The following is a 27,098-nucleotide window of genomic DNA, read 5'->3' on the forward strand; positions in this document are numbered from 1 at the left end:
GCCGTATTTATCTTCACCATCTGTTTTTAACCATCTGCTGTGAGTCTTTTGAGCTTGCAGGTTGCAGGTCACATTCTCATGGTTAATTTCAAATTGAGCTTCATTAAGAGAAGAAGACAAGTGCTCTTTACACTGTGATTTGCTGCAACAGATGCATTTGAGGCATCAACGTTCACTGGGTTTCTGATTGCGATTGGGCTGCGATCTGCTTGACTCCTGGGGATTGGTTCGAGCTCAGAAGACGCCAGTGATGACTGTGATATCATTGGTGTGAGTTCAGAGAACCAGGTAAGGAGGAAGAGGGATTGGCTGCAGCGCTGATTTGCACAGTTTTGACCAGATCTGTGACAGCAGAGATCAGATTTGAGAAGCAGTAAAAACAGCGAGAGGGGAACAAGAACAAAGACAACGAAGAAAGCTTGAAAGAAAAGTCTGTGCTGTTGTGCGAAGTTCTTGAGCTCTCGGGTGAACTGCGATCTCTGTTTTTCTGCTACTGATACTCGCGTGGTTGTAAGCATTTCCATTCTCCTTTGCCACCGAGTTTCTGTAAGTCTCGTGCTTTAATTTAGATCTTTCTTGAGACTCTGTTGAGAGGTTGCTCCACCGAGAAGGAGACATCTTTAGCCGGAAGTTATCCGGGGTGCGATCTACCGAAGATCAAGGAGTCGTCCACCTTACAGACACGCCGAGGAGTAGGGGCAAGTTATCCCCGAACCTCGTATATATTTGTGTCTGCTGTGTGTGTGTTTTTCTTCTTTCGTTTTAGTTTTCCACTTCCGCTGTGCTAACTAGTTTTTGTGTAGAACTCTCTGTCTAAGCTTTTTAAGGGGCTATTCACCCCCCTCTAGCCATCTAAGATCTTAACAGACTTGACTGCATACGGGTGCTTGAATCAGTGTAAGTACTTGTGGGGCACCAGCTGGAACACTTTCGGACACCCTGCATGCACTCAGTCATCCAAGTTAAGTGTCCAACATATCACTTTTATATAGAGAGAGAGTCTTGGTACCCTACTTATCTTATGGTGCTCACTTTGTAAGCCACATGTGTAATTTTTTAAAAAATTTCTTTAGTTTTAATATTATAACTCAAAGCCTAAACCCTAAAGTCTAAACTCTAAGCTATATATATAGAGAGAGAGAGAGAGACAAATGATGATAAATGAGTCAATATTCATGAATAAATTTGATATTCATCTTAATAAGAGTTTGTTCATATTTGTTCAATGCATCTGAGATCAATTAAATAAATAAACTTGAACAACTAATTAAACTAAATGAACAAACTTGAAGACATGTGTTTAATTCGTTAATATTTGTGAACCGTCTTCATCTTAATACTCTTATCAATATGTTAAATAATAAATAAAATTTTCAAAATAAACCAACAAATTTATATTATCAAGTTTAATAACTAATCAAACAAGTTTAAAATGTAAAAATTTAAAACAATCAAACAAGTTTAAATTGAGAGTTCAATAACATTTAAATTAACCAAGCTTAATATTATAAAAAAATTAAGTCAAATTTGAATAATCATTTCAATAGTTTGATTCCTTTTAAGTTTGACTTAGTTTAACTCAATTATTTTATCAAATAAATTTAAATACCATAAAGCTGGGTTAACTTGAGTTGTTTTTAGATTTAGGGTTTACAGCCCTAAAATTCACTTATCAACAATGAAAAATCATGACTGCATGAGCACAATCGGCATTATGGTCCAGTTTTTAATCATAGCATTGTTGGATGGTTGCATGATGAAAGCATTTTCATTTTTCCAAAGAGAATCCAATCACCACAGGCACTTAACTTACCCTCTTCTCTCTTTCACGGTTTCCTCTTCACCAATAATCCTCCTTTGGCTTCGCCCGAGAGAAGCCATCGAGCACACATCATCATCCTCTGGTTTTGCAACTCCTTCATAAGAAAGTAATTAAGAGGGAAGAAAGAAGAAGAAGATAAAAAAAAAAAAAAAAAAAAAAAGCAAAAGAACAGCCCTGATTTAGGCTGTCAGAAAAAGCAAAGGATATATATTGGAGTTTGATGGCAAAATTACATTCCAAGGGTGACTTGATACGAGTGAAAAAAGATGGTCAAGTCCATCCTCCAAGACCTGCTTTATTTATCGGAAACCACCAGTTTTTTTTCTTCACCCTTTTACTTTCTTGAGAAATTCACTATGGAAATTGCAGGATGCTTTCGCCTCTAGCTTAAAATTCCTTCCCTCAACTTTACATTGAATGAAGATTTATAGTTTTTCTTTAAAAACCAACAGTGGCTATAGTCTTATCTTACTTTGCCCTCTTTAATTTCTGGATTAAAATTTATATTATATCCTACATGAAAGGAAAGGTTATTGAACCTTGAAGACAATAACAACAACAATATCTCAATTCCCAACCTTCTAATTAATGTAATTTTCACTCTTCGCTATTCAATGTACTAACCACCATAACTTTGATATCTATCATACCTTATATATCTGGCAGCTAAGAATCATGCGAAAAAGAAAAACAAGTGACGAGGGGGAACTCAAATGCACCTCATGAATGTCTCAAAAGATGTCAATTACTATATGATCCATGTTCAAGTATAAGTCTTTGGCATCCTCCCCGAGGCTCTTTATCTCTTCTTCTCCTTTTGCCAGTGTTCAAGGAGTGGCAGTAGAAAAGAAAAGTGAAAATACAATTTAGATTCTCCATCGTTGAGGCCCATTGATGGATGTATAAAGGACACCCTAAGCTCACAAACCTAATCCAAGCCAACAGCGACTGATACTTACACATTCTACCTCATCTCTCCTCTTTCTCCTAGTGAAGGTAAGTGAAGAAGAGATTTGATGTTTGTTCTCTCTCATTTCTGTTTGTTCTTTCTAGGCTTCTCTTGCAATAATCTTCATGTCTTTTTACAATTGTTCTCCAGTGCATGAACATGAACGTAAAAGAGCTCAGAGTTGTCCTGTTACATAATCCAATTAATCGGTAATGGATTTTGCAGGGTTTTGATTTGAGAAGATGAACAGGAAACCTGGAGATTGGACCTGCAGGTCCTGCCAGCACCTCAACTTCAGCCGGCGTGATTCCTGTCAGCGCTGCGGCGACCAGCGGCCGACCGGCGGCGACCGCTCCGACTACTTCAGCTTCGGCGGCGGCCGCGGAGGCTCGTCGTTCGGCTTCATCGGCTCCGACGTCCGCCCCGGCGACTGGTACTGCTCCTGCGGCGCCCACAACTTCGCCAGCCGCTCCAGCTGCTTCAAGTGCGCCGCCCTGAAGGAGGACTCCGCTGTCGCCGGCGGCGGCAGCTTCGACAGCGACACGCCGCGGTCCCGGGGTTACAGCTTCGGCGGAAGCGGCGGCGTCCGTGCAGGATGGAAGTCCGGAGATTGGATTTGCAACAGGTATCATTGGATGGATTCCTCTCTTCGCTGTCTAAATTTTAAACAAATGAAGAATAATATTTCCTAACCATGACCGTGATTTTAAAAGGTATGGCTGCAACGAACACAACTTCGCGAGCAGAATGGAGTGCTTCCGCTGCAATGCGCCGAGGGATTCCGGTACATTAACAATCAATTCGCGAGATTGATTGCCTGCTCTGTCTTGAGAAAATTAACCTGAATTCATCGACATTTTTGCGATGACAGGCACCGAAGTCTGAGAAGAATCAAGGCGGAACGAACGAATTATGAACGAACGAATCAATGCATGAGAGCTTATGGTTTCTAGTTTTGTTTTGCTTCTTTTGGTTTTAATGTTCATGCATGTACTACCGAACTAGTTAGTGTGTTTGCTGCACCTTAATTTTCTGCTTCATTTAGTATCTCCTTTTTTTAGTTTCTTGTGATCGATGCATTAGATAATGAAATGGACGTCTGCTCGGTTGTTGGCCAAAGTTGACGTGCCAAAACTCATAATGCAAGTGTATCGATCTTTGTTCGGCCTTTTGCTTTTAAAGCATGTTTCTTTAATCAAGATTTCTCCTGCACTAAAGGATGTGATATTTCATGCGATGAAAGAAAATTGCTCCGGTCAAAAGTTTTAAAGCGCCTTGAGTTTTTATTTGCATTGCATTTGCACCATCGTTACTTTCTATTTTGGCAGGATGCTTTTCCTTGATGTATTTGGATTGCACTTTAGGAGCTTTTCCAATCGCAATTTCATGATTTGTGTTCTCAAGAACGAGCTCGCTGTATGTAATTCTGATTGGCCAAAACTTTATTTGGAGGGAGTAATAAGGCAGTTGCTGCAAGGGATAAAGGAAGCTCTCGATCGTTAGCACGTTTGAATCAACCCTCCCAACTCATTTAGTCATTTGTAGTCTATCTCTTGGTCTGCACCCCAGAAATGGTTCACTCAAGACTTAATTGGCTGACACCACTTTTAATAGCTCCAATCCATTGTATATCCCACGCGATAGCTTAGATGGAAGTAGCATTCCTGAAAAACCCCCACGACACATGCTCAGATGGGATGATTTAGGTAAATTAGGCTGATTTAAGCTTGCAGACTGTTTACACTATTGGAGCAATATCAAAGAAACGCCAAAGAAATAGCACAAAACAACAAAATCAAACAAAACATTATCAGAATAATATTTATGAGATAAATTTGGCGACAGAAATGGAGCTACGCATTTTGGGAAAAGTAAAATTCAGTAGGGTACACTGTAAGAGGCTAATGGGTACACAGGAATTGGATGGCATCAATAAACTTACGATCTACCCAGATCCAGGGAAAAAAGTTCAAACGCGGCTTCACCTGTTAAGTGTACAACACAATCAGAGATTACTGACAAATTGCTGCTCACAAAGATTTTTTATCGTTTCAGATTGCATCCAAACAGTCAACTGATCCCTTCTGCTCCAATTCATAACTTTGATATCAAATGCAGTGCGTTTCGTTGAAACTGTCTGATGAAAGAAGGCGGCTCATTAGCACTTTAAGCCTCTCAGCACCGGGACCAGGCCGGAGCTCAGTGACATTCCTCACTTGATACAGTAGATCATCACTTATATTCATTTTTAGTGCATCATACCATTTGCTAGGCACAAAACCATCCAGATCACGGCCCAAGAGCTCCTTATCAATCTTGTCAAGAACAGTGTCATTTCTGCCAAACTTCCTGGCAAATGGAGCATTGCTGATGACCATCTTTGAGAAGTCTTCTAGGGTGAGAAGGTGAGGATGCTGCTGTGGAGGGTTATCCCAAGCTATGAAATGAAGATCATTGTTGACAGTCGTGTTACGGAACTCAGGGGCATTGCAGATTACTGTCTGAAAGTATCCCTCAGGGGACGATATATAGTTTGCATAATACATTAGAATTGTTCTTGGAAGGTTGTCCCACCCCCACAAACAGAATTCAATGAACTGATGAGAAAGCATCATCCAAGCAGAACCTGTGAGAGAAAAAAAAACATATTAATAACCACTAATGCCCCAGTGGAATCATGCAAAATTTGGACAAGGAAAATGTATCGAATAACTCACTGGAAATTGACAGTTCGTGAATAGCTTCCTTACTAAATCATCTATTTTGATTCTCGAGCTCTCTTGAACACAATTTTTTTTTCACCATTCAAACAGAAGGTGGAGGTAACAATAGCAAGTTCATGGTTTTTTCAAACATTTCCAATGAAAAACATAAGAGGCACAGATAAATAATATACATAAAGACAAACACGAACCAGAATTATTTGGGGTCAGATACACAATCTTATCCATTTCCCTTAACGAAATCTAACAAGGTTATATCACTGCTAAAATTAAGATCTCATAAGCCGCGTTTAATGGTGTTATGTTCTCTTTAATTTCTCTGTACCATTCGTACCTTCAATCCTAATTGACTTAGCTAATCTAATTATTCAATTCATTAGTTTCCTTTGAATATGAAGCTAACATCTCAATCACTTTTCTATTTTTTATGGTCCATTTAAACTACATCTAGCTACTTTTAGATAGTCATTGTCGTCGTCATCATCATCATCATCATCATCATAGTGTCATGTTTATCCTAACTATTTGGTAGTTAACTACATGAATCTTATCCTCTATTGAGCTCAATGCAAACCATATTAAAATTAATTAAAAAAATTTTGTTACATTGAATATTTTTTTTAAAATCCCTCACTATTGCTTACACAGTCCACTGTAATAGATTCAACTCTTCTAATTTATAGAATCAGTTAACTACTTTTGAACATAGATAATAGTAATTTTTATGTTATTTTCTCATAAGTACACACTTTCCTATAAACATTTGTTTCTGTGTCACACTGAGCTTTTATGGCTGTCTTTTTCAAAACTATCAATTATCACTGATAAAGTATGATTGACCATACATCACAATCTTATGAGAACTTCCATTTAGCCTAAGAAGCATTTGATCAAGACCCAGTACTGCAGAAACTCCTCAGTTCTAACCATTCAGTCTTTATCATATTCATGATTGTTTCACCAGAACTCTTTATTTAATAATATTGTACAGAAAAATTATTACAAAAATTTCCTCTTCATTGAACTTAACTATCACCTCACTTGTTTTTTTTCTTATTGTTGAAACTAGATTTCCCGCATAAGAGTTTTTAAAGCTTCTCTTTATGATTCATGCATAAATTCATTCTCTATACTCTAATCAATTAACCAATTATATTAGCAAATAACATACACCATTAATGTTTAACCCATAGAGGTTTATCCAGAATATATCTGGCAAATTTATCTTAAAAAGTGTTTAAAAAAAAGGATGAAACTCACTAGAAAAATCAATTATTATAACCTCAATAACTCCAATACTGGTAACTACATTATTGAACATATTTTTTCCACAGCGATATAAAAATAATGTACTACTGATAATAGTAACTAAATTAACAGATGAAAGGAACAATTAAACAAGTCATACAAAGGAGTACATTTCAGACAAAAACAACATGTAAGGAGTACATTGATCTCATGCTGCCATTGAACACTTATGTAAAGGATCTATGGCTAGAAAATATCTAGATGTCTTAAATTACACTTAACCACATTAAATCAAGTTTTCTTTATTCCTCCTCTAACTCTCACATTCAACTCTAATTGATTTGATTCTTTTAACTACAGAAATTACTCAGTTGATCAAGAGTCGATCATGAACATGACTGTATCATCTTTATTTTCTCTTATTGTATTATTCATTGAAACTAATATCTAATTTCACTTGGACTCTATTTTATCTATCATAAATTGTGGGAGAATCATGGGTAATCAACCCAAGATGCTGTCATAAAAGTGTGCATAACTTCACATGGATAAAAATAAACAATAAGATAAATAATAGAAACAAGGCATGGCTATTCAACCGTTAGTCTGAAACAGTTTTTGTGAATTTAAAAAGCAACCGAAGTTTGACATGAATCTTATTTCCCTTCTCTAATCCACCTAATGATTGTCATTCTTCTTCTCAAACTCACAATCTGTCTGTAGCATTCATGTTAAGACACAGGGAACTTCTGCACAATCTTACAGTCTGTAGCATAAATGTTAAGACCCAGGAGCCTTTTTTCAGTCACACAATGACTGTAGCATACATGTTCAGATTCAAGGAACCATACCCTTAGCTCCAAATGAAAGACTAGTGGTTCATATTCATTATTAAGCATACATCATGTAAGATCCAAGGAGCTTTACGATCTCACATCTCTGTAGCATACATGTTCAGATTAAAGAAAACCATACTCTTTTCTTCTAATGAAAGACTAATGATTCATAATCATGATTAAGTTTCCACCACCATAGAAATGGGTCCAAGCTTTCTTCATTTGGCCTCAATCAAGCAAACTGTTTTATCATTTTCATAGCAACACTCACAGAAAGAGATGTATATGCCTATAGACTGGAACCACATGATTTCCCTGTCTTTGTATGCCATCCTTTCACATCAGTCATGCACAAGTCCTACACTCAAGGAATATCTAATTTAGTTCCTGCATTGTAGACATGAGGGCTAGTGATATAGCCTTGTAATATTGTAGCCACAAAATGTACCCACCAATGAATTTGTGGCCTGTCCTTCACAAAAGATACATGTTGTAAAAAATAGTCAATACAAACCATACACAGGGTACAAAGGTTATGCAAATTTGTAAAAAATCAGGGACCTAGTTATTCTAGTCCAAACCAACCCCATTGTTGCGAAACCTACATAGCTATAATAGGTTAATTCTATTAAATGTCAAATTATTCCCTTTTCCAACTCTGCCTACAACTTGACTCCTGATTCCATATCCTAGAATTGTTCCAGACTGTAACGCTTAAAAGTCTTCTAAATTTAGAAAATAAAAGAATGAGATTATACCGAACACAATGATAGTAAGATTTACATACAACCTAAGATGAGAATATATCATGTCATCGACATACTGTACTAATTCCTTGAATGACAAATGATAAAAAGGAACATGCCACATTACCATGAACCACAATAATCGTACATAGTAAAGAAAACAGTTTATTAGAAAATTGTCATATAAAAGTAAGATTGCAGCTTTGGTAATGGTTAAACATCTCTCTTGTTCTACTCAAGTACTAAACTGCTGCAAATGTTATTATAAAAAGACTCGAGGATAACTTGGAAATCTAAAAAGTTCCACTTGGGCAAACCCCAATACGTGTTTCTATCATGTCAGTTTAAGCATCCAACAATAACTAACAACCCAAGTACTAGAGAAATAGCTGCTTCACAGAATAATGTGTTTAAAACATACACAGTAAAATGAAAAAGGAAAGAGCACATAATTCATGTACACCTTAAGTATAGACTAGTGGGCACTTAGTCTTTGTACCTATAAAGAGCTTGAATGCAGTGGGTACGGTTCTTTTCTCAGTAATCCAAAAGACATCAGTTTTCTGCAAACTATAAAGCCCAGGGTCGATAATTATTGGCTTAGCTCGGAAGTGCCTGATATTACAATTTCAAGAGCATCAATAATCATGATGTAAATCAAAGGGATGTCTATAATGCTGCCAATTAATGAGTGTGTCTTACGTACTCCTTCCATCCAATGTCACTTGTATGCTCAATAAAGTTCAGCTCTCTGGGTACACTTGAAAGTGCATAGAGTAGATCTGCTCGACAAAGATAAGAAACTATGCAGTAAGCAAAGCTTCAAAATGTTCTTTGCAATATGAGAATGACCAAAGTTGGATTTGATTTGAAATATCAATTAACAGAAATATATCCATGAAATTACACATTGGATCAATTGTGAGAAATAATCACCCAATAAAAGTTTTGAAAAGGTAATCAAGATTTTAGAGCGTGGACAGTAACAAATGAACTAAGATACAGATACATCTTGTCACAAACTGGAGCGTGTTTTTCAGCAGGGTTGTGTGCAAGAAAGACTGCTTGTTTCGGATGTAGAATGATCAGAAAGTCAAACAAATGATGATGTACTTTATTGCTGAATCTGGGAAGAACTAGCTAGAAACTTATTGCAATGGCTATAACCAAGGGTATCCTACAGTTGAGAACTACCTCAGATAAACAAAAAAAACCTGATGGGGGTACTGCTAAGAGGATCCATTATTCAAATACTTTAGGCAATACCTAACTAGCAGTAACAAATGGGTAATAGGATTGACATTCCCAAGTATAGATCAAAAAGAAAACTAATCAACATCCAATTGCAGATGGGAAACTATATATGAGTGACAAAATAATAGGTGGGTTTCAAACCTCACCATCCTGGGTGACAAGAGGGTAGTCGGAGGCGCTGAGATTGATGAACCAATCCCAGTCGCCGCGCTCCTTAAGAAGGACAGAGGCGGCGTGAAGCGTGTTCGTAACCATAGTAGGGCCTCGGTAGGTGACCATATTCGCCCGATCTATGACCCTCACGTTTCCAAAACGAGAGTACACAGGATCGTTTCGTATAGCAGCGGCGACCTCTAGACGTTCCGATGCAGGGGCTTCAAGATCGAGGTGAACCACGTACTGATTGTTCGGGTGATAGAGAGCGCGGAGGGTCCGCCGCAGGCTACGGCCATCTCCGGCGGAGCCGGAGATGAGGTATGCGAGGCGGGGGACCGGGCGAGGCGGCACGGCGTCATGCGGCGAAGAGGAGAGGAGCTTAGACTCGACGAAGAGAGGCTCATCGGAGACGGTGCTAGGGATCTGGGAGAAGGATAGGAGGAGGAGGGCCTGTTGGGACAAGGAGGCGGAGGAGAAGGATGAGATGGAAGAGGAGGAAAAGGCGAAGAGGGAGGCGGAGATTACGAGGGATGCGAGGAAGAAGGAGGTGAGCAGGGGAACCATCCATTTAGTCCTCCGCTGAAGCTGATACGGCGGTGGAGGCTGGGTCTCCATTGGCCAGGCGACGGGCGGTGGTCAGTCACTCCGCCGCCCTCCGTTTCGGTGCCACGGTGTAGTCAATCCGAGCTCAATTCGCTGTATTTACGAGTGGAAACGATGGCATTGGGTACGTGTCCGGGAGGTCAGTGGAATCCTGATGGACGGTTAAGATGGATCTGGTACATGGAAGGCGGGCGGTTGGTTGGTCGTCGACGACGACTGCGTCGGGTGACAAAAATGAAAAAAAAAATATTCAAATTCCCAGAGACGTGGGACAAAGTCGCCGTTGACCTGACGGTTGTGAATAATTCATCCTCTTCATTGATTAATGTTTTACACATTAATAATTCAAGATAAACACGACTTCGTAAATTAGAATTTCTTTACAAACTTCACTTGTATTTGTAAAGACATCCTCTAGTCAATTGTTTGCCAATGGAAGACGAGCATTTGGTGTGTGTTTTTAACTATTGGTATAACTTCATATAAATTTTAAAGAACGCTAAGGTAAGGCCTTCCAAGTAACTCGATATACCACCAAGAACATTAATTATATCCCCCTGTTCCATCACAAGACTCAACCCATTTAATTGGCAATTAATGCATCTAGGACATTTACAACACGACCTACCAATTAACATAATTTCCACTGACAATTAATTCAATTCGGTTCTCAATAATACGATTTCACTGTCCTTTCTCTCCTAACTTCAAACAAAAAAAACATTTGTTTCACTCGATTATCATGATATTCTTTCTCTTGAAAGAAATCATTAGTCTTACTTATGCGTGGAATTTTCATGTACTCTCATCATCAAATCTGAAATTCGAATCTCGACAAAATCAAGATAAATATCTCCTCAAATATAAAAAATAATTAATCGAAATTATTTGCTTCTCCTCTTATCAACCTGAGAAACAAGCGAATGTACCCTTTTTTTTTCCTACTGCAAATTCTTCTTAACACAGCAGCATGAAAGCGAATTACACAACGACCACAGATTTGTTTGCGAATAACATAATCTTGTGAAACAGCACGCTATGAAACAGCAAAATAGTCGTAATACTTTTAGTTAATAGCTGATGAATCCTTCATTTGCTACGACAATATCAAACGGAGTATATCGCCTGAATATTTGAATGATTTCTCAGTCTCCTGCAAACAATGATCCTTCTCTTCTCTAGACCAGTTCTGCAAAAAATATGAAATACAAAGTGCTGTAGGAAATCTGAAAAAAAAAAAAAAAGGGCAGCAGAAACTTAATAAGCAAGAAAATGTCTATGGTCATACCGAAGCAACTTTATTCAGCTTATTGCGCACATTTTGCAACAGTTCGGATAGATTGCCATCCCACTTGTAGAATGCTAGCTCCTTGTTGTCTAGCATTTTCTCTGCCGCCTAGGAGGAAGAGATGAAGTTAAATTGACAAAGAATCAATGAATTTAGCTAACAGCATTTTGAGAAGTATATAAACCACTTGTGTACCACCACAAATAAGCTGTGGCATGGCCAAGTGAATTGAGTGTGACACAATTAGTTAGTCGAATGAGATTATTTGTGTGCCGCATTACTCTGATTTGCAACAGATACAAAGGGCATGTAAAACAAGAATGCAGCTAGCTATGATATCATGCCTTTCTATAAATGTGCGCAGATAAAAACAGCAGGCTGGTCTGAGACCAAAGTTATGACCCTACATGGTCTTCCACATGTTCACAATCGATCTAATTTGAGCATTCAGAAATGGAGTGGTGAACTCTCAGCATTAGCTATGCAACTAAGAACAGATTTGTTGTCAATTGAGGAGAACCTGTCCATTTTGGGCACTCATGCTGCAAACTCTATCTTTGGGCCTCCAAGGATCAATTGAAGTATAGGACTATTTCTTAAATACTGAACATCCTCAATAACAATGTATTTTTATAATCTAATACTGCAAATATTTTTTTCCCTACTTTCCTTTATTAGTTCTTCTTGCAAGGCTCTTCATTGTGAGATTTTGTTTCCAAATTAATGAACAGAGCAACTCAAATAAAGTTAATGAAATGCATACCGAGGGAAAACATTTATGCCGGATCACCAAATTATTATAATGTATAGAGTAACTGAATTTCTAAAAGCTAAACTGAAAATAGATATAGAAAAAAAACTCTAGTAATACATCAAATTGTCTGGATAAGGCAACCTTTGCACAAGAAATGTGTCATTTCAGAACATTTTTTAGGCAGCACAATGACATCTGGAAAACGATATTTAGATATTAAAGTACCTTGCTGCCAATCATTCGACCACCAGCAGTGTGAGCAAAGTATACATTATAGAAGTGACATATGAATGCTTGAGGATCCTTTTCGGAAAGCTCCTCCAGATACTGAGCATAAGAAGCACCAGGAGCAGAGGGCTCAGGAATGGTATGCCCTTGGCCCTTAAACCATTCTAAATCTTTAGCTAATTTGTCAGACCTTTCCAAGCCAGTATTCTCGAACTCAGCATCTACAAATAGTGGCTATATATCATACTGAACTAGGTTCCAATTTCCAAATACATGCTAAGTAAATTTACTAGCTAGTGCAAGAAAATTAAGAAATAACAAGCGCAGCATCCATTGACTACTATATTTAATCAAAATATAATTTACAGGTGATGCAACGACAAGGAAGAGGACCCAAAGACATTCTTTAATCCAACACAATCTAATAAACAATATGCTCACTCGCCAATAAATACTCATTCTGATGCTGATTGTACAAAACAAGTTAAAAACTGTAGAACTATTTCATCTCGTGCAATAAAACCAACAATGCATCTGAAATAGTTAAAGGGATATAAAGTTGGTCAATTTATTATTTTTTTTGAAAACCCTATGGAAATTTTTTAACAGTTGGAATCCAATTTAAGTTTTCATCTCCCTTCCATCCATAGATTGACAAAAAGTAATCAATTGCACTTTAGGAAATTTGTTTAGGTGTCAAGTGTCAAGAACAAATGGACAATGGTGTGAATACAAGTTAGTCTAGCTAGAGTGAATAGGTGAATGCAAGTTAGTCTAGCTAGAGTTTGTAAAGATGAGTATGAGTCCAAAAACTCGTCAAACTATAGACCTAATTCCTTTACTTACTGCTTTCCATTTATTTGAGTTAGTTGATAGTTCTGCTGAGTGTATTCAAGATATTCATACCGAAATTTGAATAAAAATTGCAATAAATAATGAAACATACAAAATTATAACTAACGCATACCATAAATTCAAGGAGTTAAACATAAGGGGCTATATTCTTGCTAGCATCTACCCCAAACGCTTTCCTAGAAACACCTTAAAAAAACATCATGCTCACTACTTTGGCCCCTTTAAATTATGAGAAAACTTGATTATAATGCATTGTTAGTAACTCACCAACTTAATATAAACATTACTATAGCGCAGAGGATTTACAGCATTCGTACTGTCTTCCATCTATTGATATTTCTATATGCCACACCTCCACAGTATTAGTTTCTATATTCCCATTTATAACACTCAGGAGATCAAGCACATTATAGATGCTCAGACAGTGCTAGCCTCTCACTGTCTCACAGCAACAAAGGGTTTTCGGACTCAATGATGCTTGGGCTGGTGAGGACCAACTTGGACTCCTCATGAGTTACTCAAAGAAATGAAACAACAATATATCAATTCATCCACAGAGGTGCAATTAGTTCACTTGATAGATTTTGATAGTTCACTTGATAGAGTCAAATTCTTCTTGATGAGGGAGAACGACAATTTTATTATTTTATTTTAATTTTTTTATTCTAAAAAAAGGTTATTTATAATTATGACAGAGATGTTAGGTACCTAATGCGCATTATTTTCTAAGAACATACCTTATTTAGAATCTATAAAAGAGTTAAGATCTTATATGTTTAGGTATCTCAAAAATATCTTTCTCTTCGCGATTGAGTTGTGAGTTCAAATTTTTGACGGCGCAATTAGTTCTTACGATCAAACAAAACTGAAAACAGAAACATAAAAAGGTGAAAGTAGAAGGAACCAAAAACTTACACCAGGGATAGGCGGCATTCCGGATGATTATTTCCAGGGTATCATACACGATCTTGCTGTCAACTAGGAAACGGAGGTACCCCTCCATGGACGGTTCCCACTTAAAAACCGGCGGCCCTTCAGGCTCCTTCTCACCCTCCTTGGATTGATCCCTGGTGTGCAACTTCATCGCAACTGCCCTCATCTCGTCGACGAACGCACTGTCCCGGCCGGAGGCCTGCCGCTCCTTTGGCATCTCGGTGGCGGTGGCAGTAACGACAATGGCTCGCAGGGGAAGTCGGTCGGAGGTGCCTCTCCGCTGGCGGTAAGGGAAGTTTAAGCGAACGGGGTCGGTAAGGGAGGCGGGGATGAGGCGAGCTCGAGGACAGGAGGCTCGGTATTGAGAGACGCGAAAGGCGGAGGAGGCCATAGTTACGCGTATAGTTATGACGACAACGAAGCGAAGCCTTGTTTAGGGCTTGTGATGCAAGGAATAAGCCGACGGAGCGGAGAAGAGTGCTTGTAACAGCTAGCTCGGTGTGCTTCCGTTGCATCTATGCAACGAGATCTAAAAATAAAATATAATAAAATAAATGGAGGAGAGGATTCGGCAGATTTCCGAGATTATATGCACACGTTAATACCCATATGTTAATTGGACCGTTCACGGGGGTGCATCAAGGGTTGACAGTTTAATATAAAACGAGTAAAACAATTTAAAAGGTCTTTTTTTTATGTTTTTATATTAATTCGCACTTTTAAATTCACCATATTTGTACGTGTTCAATTAAAAAATTAAAGTCAGTTTCATCAAGTACGATTGTACTGGTCAAGAATATGAATGATGCCTGATCCATTCATCCAGCCCCTTTGCCCTTTTAGTGCGGTAGAGTTGATATTAAGATGGCAGAGTTGTTTCGATTTTCGCAGGATTTATTATCTTAGGATTAAATATTTAATATCGAATCTCCCTTTTTCTTCATTCTTCTATCGTCTTCTCAGTTCTCTCTTTCTGTTTTCTGTAATTCAAGTATTTAAAATTGTCTTTAGGGAGAAGGAAAGGACTGTTGTTTTCTATAATTCAGCTCTCACGGTTTTGCCTTGCCACAGTCGTCGTCGTCGTCGTCGTCGTCTCCGGAACTGTATCTTCATTGCACTCTACTGGCGGAAGTCCATCTCCTTGTCCGCCGACGCCGCGCGCCCTACCCTCCTCCGCAGGCGATATCCACGTCCTCTGCCGTTAATTAATTCCTCTCTCAAGTCGTCGAGTTGTGAAGAGGCGCTAGTGAGAGAAGCTCTGACTTCTCTCTAGAAGTCAAGGTTTGATCGCCGGCCGGAGGTAGGGCTTCCTCTTCGACTGTGAGGAGAGTGTTAGGGTTAGGATCTAGATGCGTGTTGGAGCTTCATCAGTAGTGTCTGCGGCTCGCCGGCGCACCTCTTTTCCTGACAAGTCACCGGACTGTCCTGGGCGAAGACAGTTTAGGGAGGGCTCCTCCCCCTTCTCGCTGGGAAGGTGACAGCATTCACCAGAAGTCGGTGCTGGTTGACCGTCCAGGGCCGGGGAGAGCTCATCGGAGCAAGGCACTGTTGAGGATGAAGCTATGATTTGGACATTCACAGCTGCTGGATAGAGACAAAGGAAGTGGCGATCACTGCTGAGGAAGAAGCGAGCACTGCCATGGAAGAAAAGGAAGGTACAACAATTAGCTAGTAGGCAGGCACTGGGACGCTGTGGAAGGTTGCCGGTACAACTGCTGAAGACAAGGTGCATGAATGTGTGCAGACGGTAACAGAGACCTGCAAATTAAAGAATCATGGACAAAGATACATTTAATACTACACCTCCTTCGTGTTGACACTGAGATAGATTAATAAAAGTATTAGGGGTGAGCGTATTTATCTTTTATCACCATAATATATGTAATACTACATGGCAAAAACAACACAAAGACTCGGCTAGACAATAGCTGCTGGTAACCGAAAGGAGATAGGTGATGTGCGTAAATTATATATATTTTTATGTATATTTGGATACACATTTATTTATATTTCATGAACATAATTTATGTTTATTGTATTCTATTTCTTTATAATGTCATACTTCCATTATATTTTATTCGGATATCTGCTCTTTGCTTATTTTGATTGACATAACGTATATTGGAGCGAAAATGGAGTAAAAACACACACGATAATAACTTTGGAAGAGATCAAATCAAGGTTGTGTGACCCACATGACCGTGTTCCCCCACCAGAGACAAATCAAGCCACGCCCATGTCAATATCTTGTGGCCAAGCATCACACGGTCATGCCAAATGGCACGGTCGTGCCAACTTTCCAGAGAAGAAGCAGAATATGGTCGTGTGGTGCAAACCGACCGTGTAGCCTTACCAGAGAGGGAGCATGACATGGCCATGTGGTGCAGACCCATCGTGTCACCTCAGCAGTGTATCTAGCACACGGTCGTGTAGATCTACACGACCATGCAACATTTCTAGAGGCCAAGCATTATCGTGTGTGCCACGCGGCCGTGTAAGCCATCCAGAGAGGGAGCATGGCACAGTCGTGTGAAGGTCACACGACCATGTGACCCTGGCCGACGGCAGACACCTCCAGGCCGTGTGAGATCCACACAGTCGTGTCATGGGCCGTGTGGTGGTCATGACCTGCTCTATAAAAGGGGGTGTTCTCCCCTTTTCACGGATCTTTGGCTCATCTTTGCCTTGGGGGCTCTTCCCCATTGCTTGGGAAAGGGTTCTCCCCTTTGGGGAGGCCCTAAATCTCCTTCATCTTCGCCAATTCGTCCACCTCTGGAGCAAGGTTTGTAAGTAAGAAGACTAGTGGATCATAGATAAGCATTCCTCTCTTCTCTATCTCTTATTTTGGAGTGTGTAATGCTTAATTTCTTGTCTCTTATTTGTAAATCCTTTGCTATGGAGTAGATATCTAGATCTAGGATGTAGGAAGTAGTTATGATGTGATTGTGAATGTATGAACTATGTATTTGGGCATTTTCCTATGCAATGAAGTGCTTATATCATCATCTATGTGTGTGTGCGCGCCTTATGTGCATTTAACGAAATGTGTGTGAGGTTAATCCATGTAGATGTAGGGTTTAGATCATCATGTAGAGGAAGAGCCCTAGAATGTAAGATCATGGGACCTTGTGACAGAAGGTATCCCTTACTTTCTACGGTGTAACCTTGAAACGGGGATCAATTCTTTACTAGGAAAACTAATTAGAGTTTAAAGGGTTCTCCCAAATTAATGTTAGGAAGTGATCTGTGTAATCTAGGAACGTAGGACCGTGGGCCCTTGTGACAGAAGGATGCTCCCTATAATCGGACTTCCTAAATTACCTCTTCTACTTAATTGCATTAATCTACCGTTAGGAAGTGATCTGTGTAATTTAGGAGCATAAGACCGTGGGCCATTGTGACAAAAGGGTATTCCCTATAATCAGACTTCCTAAATTACCTCTTCTACTTAATAGCGGTAGAACTTGGATAAACTCTTCGGTGTGATCTTCGAGAGATAGTACCGGACTTTAGTTAGAACTCCTATATGAGTGTAAGTATGGAGTTAGGAAGATGAATAATGCATAGAGACATTAACTAACATCACAATGAAACTGAAATCCTAGTATTTATCCATCCCCAAACCTAACTCTTCCTCTTTCTCTAATCTTTACATTCTCTCTTTTCTCCACTTTCTCTTTTCCAATTAACCTTCAATTGTCTAGATAATTCACCGTGCGAAGTTAACTAGTGCTTAATCAATAGTCCCTGTGGATTTGATATCTTTTGTATTACTGACGACGTAACCGTGCACTTGCGGTGACGTAACAATAAGCCCGAGTTGACTGGATAAGGAGGGCAAACGCTCGTGAATTCTCCACAACATGGCTCTGCTTTCACTATAGTAACAGAGATTCGGGGGTCGTGAAAGTCACCGGGGCTCAAGGCACATAGGCGATTGTTGTCATGGCAATAACTCTATGTATATAGGTGAGGTGGATGGAATGTTGATTGAATCGCGACGTCTTGGAGGGGGCATGATGACTTCTGTGTTGATCAAGTCGTAAGAAGTCTTCTGGTCAACGCTGTTGGGGATCGGTGGCCGGCTTGAAGGGAGGTTGGATAGACGACACCCCCAAATCAATTGCTTTCTACACTATGTTAGCTTGCCCAGCGGAATATACAAAACTAACAAGCTAAAGGAAATTAAACTAAAGACAAGAAAGAATGCAAACCAAGTTACACGATCATTTACGTGGTTCGGAGATAAAGCTCCTAGTCCATGGCGTGTCCTTGAGGTGGACGATCCCTATCCGTCGATGGATTATGTTGGTGCAATCATGCCTTGGGTGTTTTCAATGTGTTGACAACTATTTAAGTTTAGGTTAATACGTTTGGATCTAACGTGTGCTGCAAGTTTTGCAGGAAGAAGTCCAAGAAAGTCGAGTACCGGAGTCTTGGCAGGAGAAAGTCCTTGTAGGTCAGAAGACCGAGTGTAAGGCAAGAGAAGTCTAATGAGGTCGAGGACCGGAGCCTTGGCAAGAAAGTCCAGGGATGCGTTTATCTGGCAGGAGGTGTTGGTTGGGAAACCAGCAAGCAATCGATTGGTAAATCGATTGAGGCGCAAAACTGAACAGAATACTGCTGAATCGATCAGCCGATCGATTGGAGTAAACCAATCGATCAGCCGATCGATTGACAGCCTCTGCGCGAGAGCACAGAATGAACTTGGATCGATCATCCGATCGATTCACATGCTTTGCACAAGAGCACAGTGCGAACCTGGATCGATCAGCCGATCGATTGGGTACACCCAATTGATCGGTCGATCGATTCACAAGGTTTCTGCACGAAGGAGCAGTGCGATTTTGAATCGATCAACCGATCGATTGGAGGTAACCAATCGATCGGCCGATCGATTGGAGGTAACCATTCGATCGGCCGATCGATTGAATTGACTGAATCGATCCAGTGTTGATTTAATCGATCGGGATGGCGCTCAAGGGCTAGATTTGAATCGATTGGAGATGTCCTCAATCAATCAAAGGCGACGATCTCATGAGAAACGGCTAGTTTTGAAGACAAATAAAAAGGGGAAGAAGTACTGTAGCAATGTAACACTCGAATACTCATTATGCTAAGAAAATATAGAGCTCTCCAAGTGATTTCCAAGCAAAAGATTTTGAGTCTCTTCCTCCTAAGCCTAGATTTCATCTTGTAAGAGGAAGAGGCAACCTTGTAAAGGTTTCTCCACCTTTGTTTGTGATAATGAGAAGGAGAACTTCATATTGGAGCTTGATTGTATGGGTGTGTGCCTTGGATTAGTCACCTCAAGGAGGTGGAGACTAAGTAAACCAAGGAGTTAATATTGTTTTCTTGTGTTTCTTGTCTTTCCTTCATTTCTACTTGCTTCCGCTAACAAGTTGTAGGTGAAAAATTGAAGAAAGGCTATTAACCCCCCCCCCCCTCTAGCCAAACGCAAAGGTCCTATCAATTGGTATCAGAGCAAGGAACGCATCGGACAAACTCATCGTCAACCGAAGCATTAAGATAGCGTTTCAAGAGGGATATAGCACCGTTCGACCACCTTTCTTTGATGGCAACAATTTTACATATTGGAAAGGTAGGATGGAATATTATTTAATGAATGATATTGAGAATTGGTTTAGTATTGTAGATGGATTCGAGAAACTAAAAGACGGATTGGGAGCACCTCTTCCAACCAAGGATTGGACAAAGGAGATGGCAAAGAAGGCCCAAGCAAATGCAAAGGCCACAACAACCCTACAATGTGGACTCTCAAACGAGCAACTAAGCAAAGTAGGACCATTCAACTCCGCCAAAGAGCTTTGGGAAAAACTCATTGAGTTAAATGAAGGATCAAGCGAATCAAGGAGAGCCAAGAGAGATCTCTTGTTGGGGCAACTTCAAACTTTCACTATGAAGACCAATGAGACTGTGAGTCAAATGCACGGTAGGTTCAAGGAGATAGTAAATGGTCTTCATGTAATAGGTGAGAAAATTGACAATAGGGATCTAGTAAGGTATGTTCTTCAATCCTTTCCTAGAACCACCTTATGGGTATCAATGGTTGATATGTATAAGGTTTCTAGAGATCTTTCTTTAGTTAAACTTGATGAATTATTTTGCGAATTCGAACTTCATGAACAAACTAATGTGGTTTCAAAAGAGAAAGGTGTAGCCCTTATTGTAGAAAAGAAGGAGAAGAAAAAGAAGAAAGAAAAGAAAGTGGAATCCTCATCATCCGAATCTGAAACAGAATCATCGGATAGTGATGATGAAATGTCGACAAGTGAAGTGGCTCACTATGTCAAAAAGATGATGGGAAGATCAAGAAAATTTACAAGAAAAGATGTGAAAAAAATGTTTCTGTTGGATCGAAAAGAATTTAGATATCTCCACAATAGTATGATATTGTCCACTTTGGGCTTAGACCCTCATGGCTTTGCTCTTGGGCTCTCCCCAAAAGGCCTCATGCCAATGGAGATATCTTTTCTCTTATAAACCCATGATCTTTCCCATGTCTTTCCAATATGGGGTGAATATCGCGTCCTTTTAAAACTAATCGTTTCTTGAAATCAAAGTCGTGCACAGCGGAAAGTAAATAGAGGCAGTTTGTTTACTTCGTTCGGAGCCTAGCTCGACTCCTACTCGAAGGCCCGCGGTCCTTGACCGCACCATGGGCAAAACACTAAAACTCTTCTCTCCGAAGTCCTCGGAGAGAAGCAGATCGAACAGGTACAATAGAATAAGATAGTAACAAGCCTACTATCTTATTTGCAATTAAGTGAAAAACAAAATATATATACCGACAAATGAATCGAAGATTTAGCGTAGGTCGGTGCTTTCGAATGACATAGCTTACTGTACTGATGAAGATGAGTCGCTTGTAGAGCAGTAACTTGTGATCAGAAAAATTGTTGATGGCCTCTGACCTCGAGCCTTAATTTATAGGTGCACTGAGGTTTGGTCGACCGATCCCTCTGTTCGGTCGACCGAACCAGCTCCGATCACCCACAGTTGGAGTCTGACGCTGGCTCGTAAATTTTGCATTAACTGGCCTTCAATGGTTCGGTCGACTGAACCCTTTTATCGGTCGATCGAACAAGGTTTTTCCTTGTTCGCTGAAATCTGCCGAGATCACCCTTTAATCCTGATTAAATGCTGATTGGATCGGTCGACCGATCCCCAGGTTCGGTCGACCGATCAGCTTCTATTTCCTTTGCTGCTGATCAGTGCTGATGATTTGTCCTGTGCTGAGTCACTATGGTTCGGTCGACCGATCTTCTGGTTCGGTCGACCGATCAAGCTTTTGACCAGACTGAACTCTGCTTTGCCTGATCTGAACTGATCTCTGGTCTGAGTCAAGCTGGTTCAGTCGACCAATCCTCCTGTTCGGTCGACCGATCAGGCCGAATCTGCAAAACAGAGTTTAAACAATATTCCTGCAAAACAAGTGTTAGTACAGTAATATAATGCATGAGTAATATAGACAGTAGAGCTGTCTTGATCTCAACTTGGAAACCTTCCCGGTTTCTTCAGTTGGATCAGCGACCTAAGGTTGTTCCCTCTGGGAACCCGACCTCACTGTCGCTCCTCCAGTTTGCTTACCTCAACCTACCTGCCAAACTTTGATCCTCCAGATCCAATTTGGACTTTTCACTCAGCCTTGATCGGCTCCCCAGGACTTTTCTCTTGATCTTCAGTCCTCCAGACTTCTCGATCATACCGCCAAGCATTGGGTCCCCTTGACCTGCTTGGACTTACACCTAGGTTCCACGATCTGCTAAAACTTTTCTGCCTAGCCTCCAGCTAGGACTTTCCCGGTTGAGTAAACATCCTGCACACTCAGTCAACTTGTTAGATCATAACAAGACTTAACTTGAATCTTTGACAACATCAAAACTCAGGTTTGATTCTGGTGCAGTTTGCACCAACAATCTCCCCCTTTTTGATATTTGGCAACCAAGGTTCAAAGTTAAGTTTAAAAATATGTAACAGGTAAATAAACAAGCATAAAAATATGCAACAAGTAAATAAGCAAGCAATTTAACTTTTAACTCACCCTTTGAATTAACTAACTCTCCCCCTGAATTCACTATCCCTCCCCCTTTGACACACATCAAAAATAGGGGCATAACCAAAAACCAAGTAAATTTGAATAGACTAATCAAAGAATAGACTTATATTTTGAAAAACATTACGAAAAATATACTAAGTCAAGAAAAAATTCAAAAATTATATGTTGAAAAGAATTTTTTTAAAAAAATTTAACAACCTTTTAAAAGATTATATTTTGAATTTTTAATAATTTTAAATAGTTTTTATTAAGTTTAAAATAATTTTTAATATTTTTTAAATAATTTTTAATATTTTTAAAATAATTTTTAATAAGTTTAAAATAATTTAATATTTTTAAAATAATTTTTAATAAGTTTAAAATAATTTAATTAAGTTTAAAATAATTTAATTAAGTTTAAAATAATTTTAATTAAGTTTAAAATAATTTTAATTAAGTTTAAAATAATTTTAATTAAGTTTAAAATAATTTAATTAAGTTTAAAATAATTTTAATTAAGTTTAAAATAATTTAATTAAGTTTAAAATAATTTTAATTAAGTTTAAAATAATTTAATTAAGTTTAATTAAGTTTAAAATAATTTTAATTAATTTTAATTAAGTTTAAAATAATTTTAATTAAGTTTAAAATAATTTAATTAATAATTTTAAAATAATTTAATTAAGTTTAAAATAATTTTAATTAAGTTTAAAATAATTTTAATTACGTTTAAAATAATTTAATTAAGTTTAAAATAATTTTAATTAACTTTAAAATAATTTAATTAATTTAATTAAGTTTAAAATAATTTAATTAAGTTGAAAATAATTTTAATTAAGTTTAATTAAGTTTAAAATAATTTTAATTAAGTTTAAAATAATTTAATTAAGTTTAAAATAATTTAATTAAGTTTAAAATAATTTATTTAAGTTTAAAATAATTTAATTAAGATTAAAATAATTTTAATTAAGTTTAAAATAATTTAATTAAGTTTAAAATAATTTTAATTAAGTTTAAAATAATTTAATTAATAATTTCAAAATAATTTTTAATAATTTTAAAATAGTTTTTTAATATTTTTAAAATAGTTTTAAAATAGTTTTTAATATTTTTAAAATAATTTTTAATAAGTTTAAAGTAGTTTTTAATAAGTTTAAAATAGTTTTTAATAAGTTTTAAATAGTTTTTAATAAGTTTAAAATAGTTTTTAATAAGTTTAAAATAATTTTTAATATGTTTAAAATAGTTTTTTAATAATTTTAAAATAATTTTTAATAATTTGAAAATAGTTTTTTAATATTTTTAAAATAATTTTAAAATAGGTTTTAATATTTTTAAAATAATTTTTAATAGTTTTTAATAAGTTTAAAATAATTTTTTAATAATTTTAAAATGGTTTTTAATATTTTTAAAATAATTTTTAATAGTTTAAAATAGTTTTTTATAAAATAATTTTTAATAAGTTTAAAATAGTTTTTTAAATATTTTTAAAATGGTTTTTAATATTTTTAAAATAATTTTTAATAGTTTAAAATAGTTTTTTATAAAATAATTTTTAATAAGTTTAAAATAGTTTTTTTTAATAATTTTTAATAATTTTAAAATAGTTTTTTATATTTTTAAAATAATTTTTTAATAATTTTAAAATAATTTTTAATAATAGTTTTTTTAATATTTTTTAAATAATTTTTTAATAATTTTTAATAATTTTAAAATGGTTTTTTATATTTTTAAAATAATTTTAGTTTGAATTAGAATTAAATTTTGTTTGAATTAATTTAATTAGAATTAATTTGAATTTGAATTAAATTTTGTTTGAATTAATTTAATTATAATTAATTTTAGTTTGAATTAGAATTAAATTTTGTTTGAATTAATTTAATTAGAATTAATTTGAATTAGAATTAAATTTTGTTTGAATTAATTTAATTAGAATTAATTTTAGTTTGAATTAGAATTAAATTTTGTTTGAAAGAGGTTATTGAACCCATGTTAGATTCAAACTTAGCTTTGGGTTAATCAAGTAGGTGTCCTAAGGATATGTTTCAGTTTAGTGGCGAGGCATATGACCTACTTGAATATCATTAGACCATTTGCTGAAGACATTCCAAACTGTTCCTGCCCAAAAAACTTAATACTAAATTTTGGTCTAACTAGCCCATGTTTGACTGGGGTAGTTTCGGTCAGATCCACTAAGTCTAGTGCACCAGGTAGAATTCCATATTCAACCTAGACATGCCTTCGACAGAGTTTCCTTGACGTACTATCATCCAAATCCATTCCGGTGCTATGTTATAGGGTTTGGTAAATCTTTTTCATCTAACCGTTCTAATAATTCTAATCCTAAGTATTGAGTTTGGTTTAATTAAGTTGGTTGGATTGTTTTTCTAGTTGCTCCCCCTGAGTCATAGCTTAGTTAAGGTTTATCTAAGTAATGGATTTGACTCTTAGGGACCAAGTAGTGGTTTGGTTTGATTGGTTTGGTTAAGTGTTTTGTTTGAACCCATGCTTGGACTTGACTTCTAACATTTTGACTGATTAGAGACATGTATGATTTGTTTGTTTTGTTCGGTTTATAGCCAAGCCCCGATTTGTTGTACACGGCTCGTTGCGATCCAAGTACCATATTTAGACACTTGGATCCCATTTCAAACCTTTCAAAAGTTTTCTTGAGTCGCTCGACTTGACTTTTCAAATCGAAATTTGCTTCCTCGAGTTTTTCAACTTGAGTCGAAGTTCCGACTTGAACTTGGTTAGTCGAGTCACTCAAGCTAACTTGTTGCTTAAGGTGGTCTATTTCCTTAAGTAACAAGTTATTTTATTTTTCCGATTTTGCTATTTTTTTAAACAAACATTTAACTACTTTAAGCAAATTTGACTTTGAATAAATCGTTACCATATTTGGATCTTCCGATCCGGTGCTTCTCTCGGAATCGAGGTCGATCTCGGACTCGTATTCTTCGTCGGACACGGACTCAGACTCTTCGTTTCTTGCCATAAATGCAAGGTGACTCGAGTGCTTCGTTTGCTCCGTGTCGGATTCGTCGGAAGAAGTTTTGTTCCATGTCGCTTGAAGAGCCTTCTTCCGTCTTGTCGATTTGGGTCTTTCTTCTTTCCGATTTGGGCATTCATTTTTGAAATGCCCCTTCTTGTTGCATCTATAACAAATCGTTTCTGATTTGTTTTGGATCTGGTTTGGTGGAGTCTTTTTGAAGCTTCTTCTAATCTTCTTCTTAGCCAACAACCTTCGGACCATGTTGACTAATTCTTCTTCATTTGTTGAGTCTGAGTCTGACTCGCTTTCATACTCGATCTTCGTTTTTGATTTTGTCTCTTTGCTTGAACCTGCATACAAAGCAACTCCTTTCTCGACATGGCTTATGTTAGATTGCTCGTGTAAGTCCAACTCGCAAAATAATTCATCTATCTTAAGAATTGAAAGATCTTTGGAAACTTTGTACGCATCTACAATTGATACCCACAAAGCATTCATCGGAAAAGCGTTTAGAGCGTACCTTATCGTATCACGATTTTCGAGTTCGTGTTCGATCAGGTGAAGACCGTTGAGGATGTCCTTTAGTCGGGCGTGTAGTTGCGAGGCCGTCTCTCCAGGAAACATTTTTATATTAAGTAAATTATTTAAAAGAATATCTCGTTTGTTTACCTTTGAGTCATTGGATCCTTCGTGTAATTTGACTAGTGAGTCCCACAAGTCTTTGGCGTTGTCGTAGGGACCAACTCGGTTCAACTCCTCCATCGTAAGTCCGCACTGAATGGTGTTGATCGCCTTGTAGTTCAGTTGTGCCTTCTTGATCATTTGGGGAGTCCATTCTTCTGGTTCTATTGTTGTTCCATCCTTCATTGGGGGAGTATATCCTTTCAAAATTGTGAACCAGAGCTCGATGTCGGACTTCAAGTAACACTCCATTCTATTCTTCCAGTAAGTAAAATTCTCTCCCTTGAATAGTGGAAGTCGAACCGTGCTATAGCCTTCTTGATATGAGTTCGACATCCTTGCAAAACAGAGATCAAAAAGAAAAAGTATTTCCAAGACTTTTGTCTTGGGATTAGTAGTGCTTGAAAAATAAAAAATAATGAAAAGAAAAGATTTTAAAAGTTGCTTTGAAAATCGATTAAGAAATTTCAGAGCTAACCCGCTCTGATACCAATTGTTGGATCGAAAAGAATTTAGATATCTCCACAATAGCATGATATTGTCCACTTTGGGCTTAGACCCTCATGGCTTTGCTCTTGGGCTCTCCCCAAAAGGCCTCATGCCAATGGAGATATCTTTTCTCTTATAAACCCATGATCTTTCCCATGTATTTCCAATATGGGACTATGTTTGCAACCTTGCAACCCCAACAGTTTCAACCCTCGAAAGGTAAAAGTAGTCGAAGTTCAAGTTTTAACACTAATGTCACTTGTTATGGATGTAACAAGAAAGGACACATCAAGCCAAATTACCCGGAATTAAAGAAGAAAGAAGAAAAGGAGAAGAAGAAAAAGGAGAAAAAGAAGAAGGAAGTCATGGTGGCCCAAGCTACATGAGATACACCAAGCATTGACTTATCGGATGAAGATGAGCTTTGCCATGTTACTCGACATATGGCATTTATGGCTTTTGAAGATGACAAGGAAGTG

At 37.5% G+C, this 27,098-nt stretch overlaps 3 protein-coding genes across 3 annotated transcripts; 1 reads left to right on the forward strand and 2 right to left on the reverse strand.

Moving 5' to 3' along the window:
• Positions 1-2,706: 2,706 nt before the first annotated feature.
• Positions 2,707-4,041, forward strand: LOC122029335 (TATA-binding protein-associated factor 2N-like). Its single transcript, XM_042588279.1, has 4 exons — positions 2,707-2,818; positions 2,997-3,396; positions 3,485-3,555; positions 3,643-4,041. The coding sequence occupies exons 2-4, from the start codon at positions 3,014-3,016 to the stop codon at positions 3,654-3,656; spliced, it is 468 nt and encodes a 155-aa protein (XP_042444213.1). The 5' UTR covers positions 2,707-2,818; positions 2,997-3,013; the 3' UTR covers positions 3,657-4,041.
• A 525-nt stretch (positions 4,042-4,566) lies between these two features.
• LOC122029336 (beta-glucuronosyltransferase GlcAT14B-like) lies at positions 4,567-10,467 on the reverse strand. Its single transcript, XM_042588280.1, has 4 exons — positions 9,725-10,467; positions 9,031-9,106; positions 8,824-8,939; positions 4,567-5,397 (listed from the first exon to the last, which is right to left on the reverse strand). Exons 1-4 carry the CDS (start codon positions 10,347-10,349, stop codon positions 4,880-4,882), a joined length of 1,335 nt encoding a protein of 444 aa, XP_042444214.1. The 5' UTR covers positions 10,350-10,467; the 3' UTR covers positions 4,567-4,879.
• A 729-nt stretch (positions 10,468-11,196) lies between these two features.
• Positions 11,197-14,913, reverse strand: LOC122028667 (heme oxygenase 1, chloroplastic-like). Its single transcript, XM_042587511.1, has 4 exons — positions 14,378-14,913; positions 12,605-12,828; positions 11,626-11,733; positions 11,197-11,526 (listed from the first exon to the last, which is right to left on the reverse strand). The coding sequence occupies exons 1-4, from the start codon at positions 14,784-14,786 to the stop codon at positions 11,434-11,436; spliced, it is 834 nt and encodes a 277-aa protein (XP_042443445.1). The 5' UTR covers positions 14,787-14,913; the 3' UTR covers positions 11,197-11,433.
• Between the last annotated feature and the right edge of the window lie 12,185 nt (positions 14,914-27,098).

Source organism: Zingiber officinale, chromosome 10B (genome assembly GCF_018446385.1).
Source record: "Zingiber officinale cultivar Zhangliang chromosome 10B, Zo_v1.1, whole genome shotgun sequence".
NCBI classification, from domain to species: Eukaryota; Viridiplantae; Streptophyta; class Magnoliopsida; order Zingiberales; family Zingiberaceae; genus Zingiber; species Zingiber officinale.

Excerpts from the sequence above, each read along its gene's own strand:
- LOC122029335 (XM_042588279.1), top strand. The coding sequence starts at position 3,014 with ATGAACAGGAAACCTGGAGATTGGACCTGCAGGTCCTGCCAGCACCTC. Across the intron at positions 3,397-3,484 it reads GGAGATTGGATTTGCAACAG|GTATGGCTGCAACGAACACA; the intron begins GTATCATTGGAT and ends TGATTTTAAAAG.
- LOC122029336 (XM_042588280.1), bottom strand. The coding sequence starts at position 10,349 with ATGGAGACCCAGCCTCCACCGCCGTATCAGCTTCAGCGGAGGACTAAA. Across the intron at positions 9,107-9,724 it reads CCCTCTTGTCACCCAGGATG|ATCTACTCTATGCACTTTCA; the intron begins GTGAGGTTTGAA and ends TTTGTCGAGCAG. Across the intron at positions 8,940-9,030 it reads AGTGACATTGGATGGAAGGA|GCACTTCCGAGCTAAGCCAA; the intron begins GTACGTAAGACA and ends TTGTAATATCAG.
- LOC122028667 (XM_042587511.1), bottom strand. The coding sequence starts at position 14,786 with ATGGCCTCCTCCGCCTTTCGCGTCTCTCAATACCGAGCCTCCTGTCCT. Across the intron at positions 11,734-12,604 it reads GTCGAATGATTGGCAGCAAG|GCGGCAGAGAAAATGCTAGA; the intron begins GTACTTTAATAT and ends TCTTCCTCCTAG. Across the intron at positions 11,527-11,625 it reads AGCTGAATAAAGTTGCTTCG|AACTGGTCTAGAGAAGAGAA; the intron begins GTATGACCATAG and ends TATTTTTTGCAG.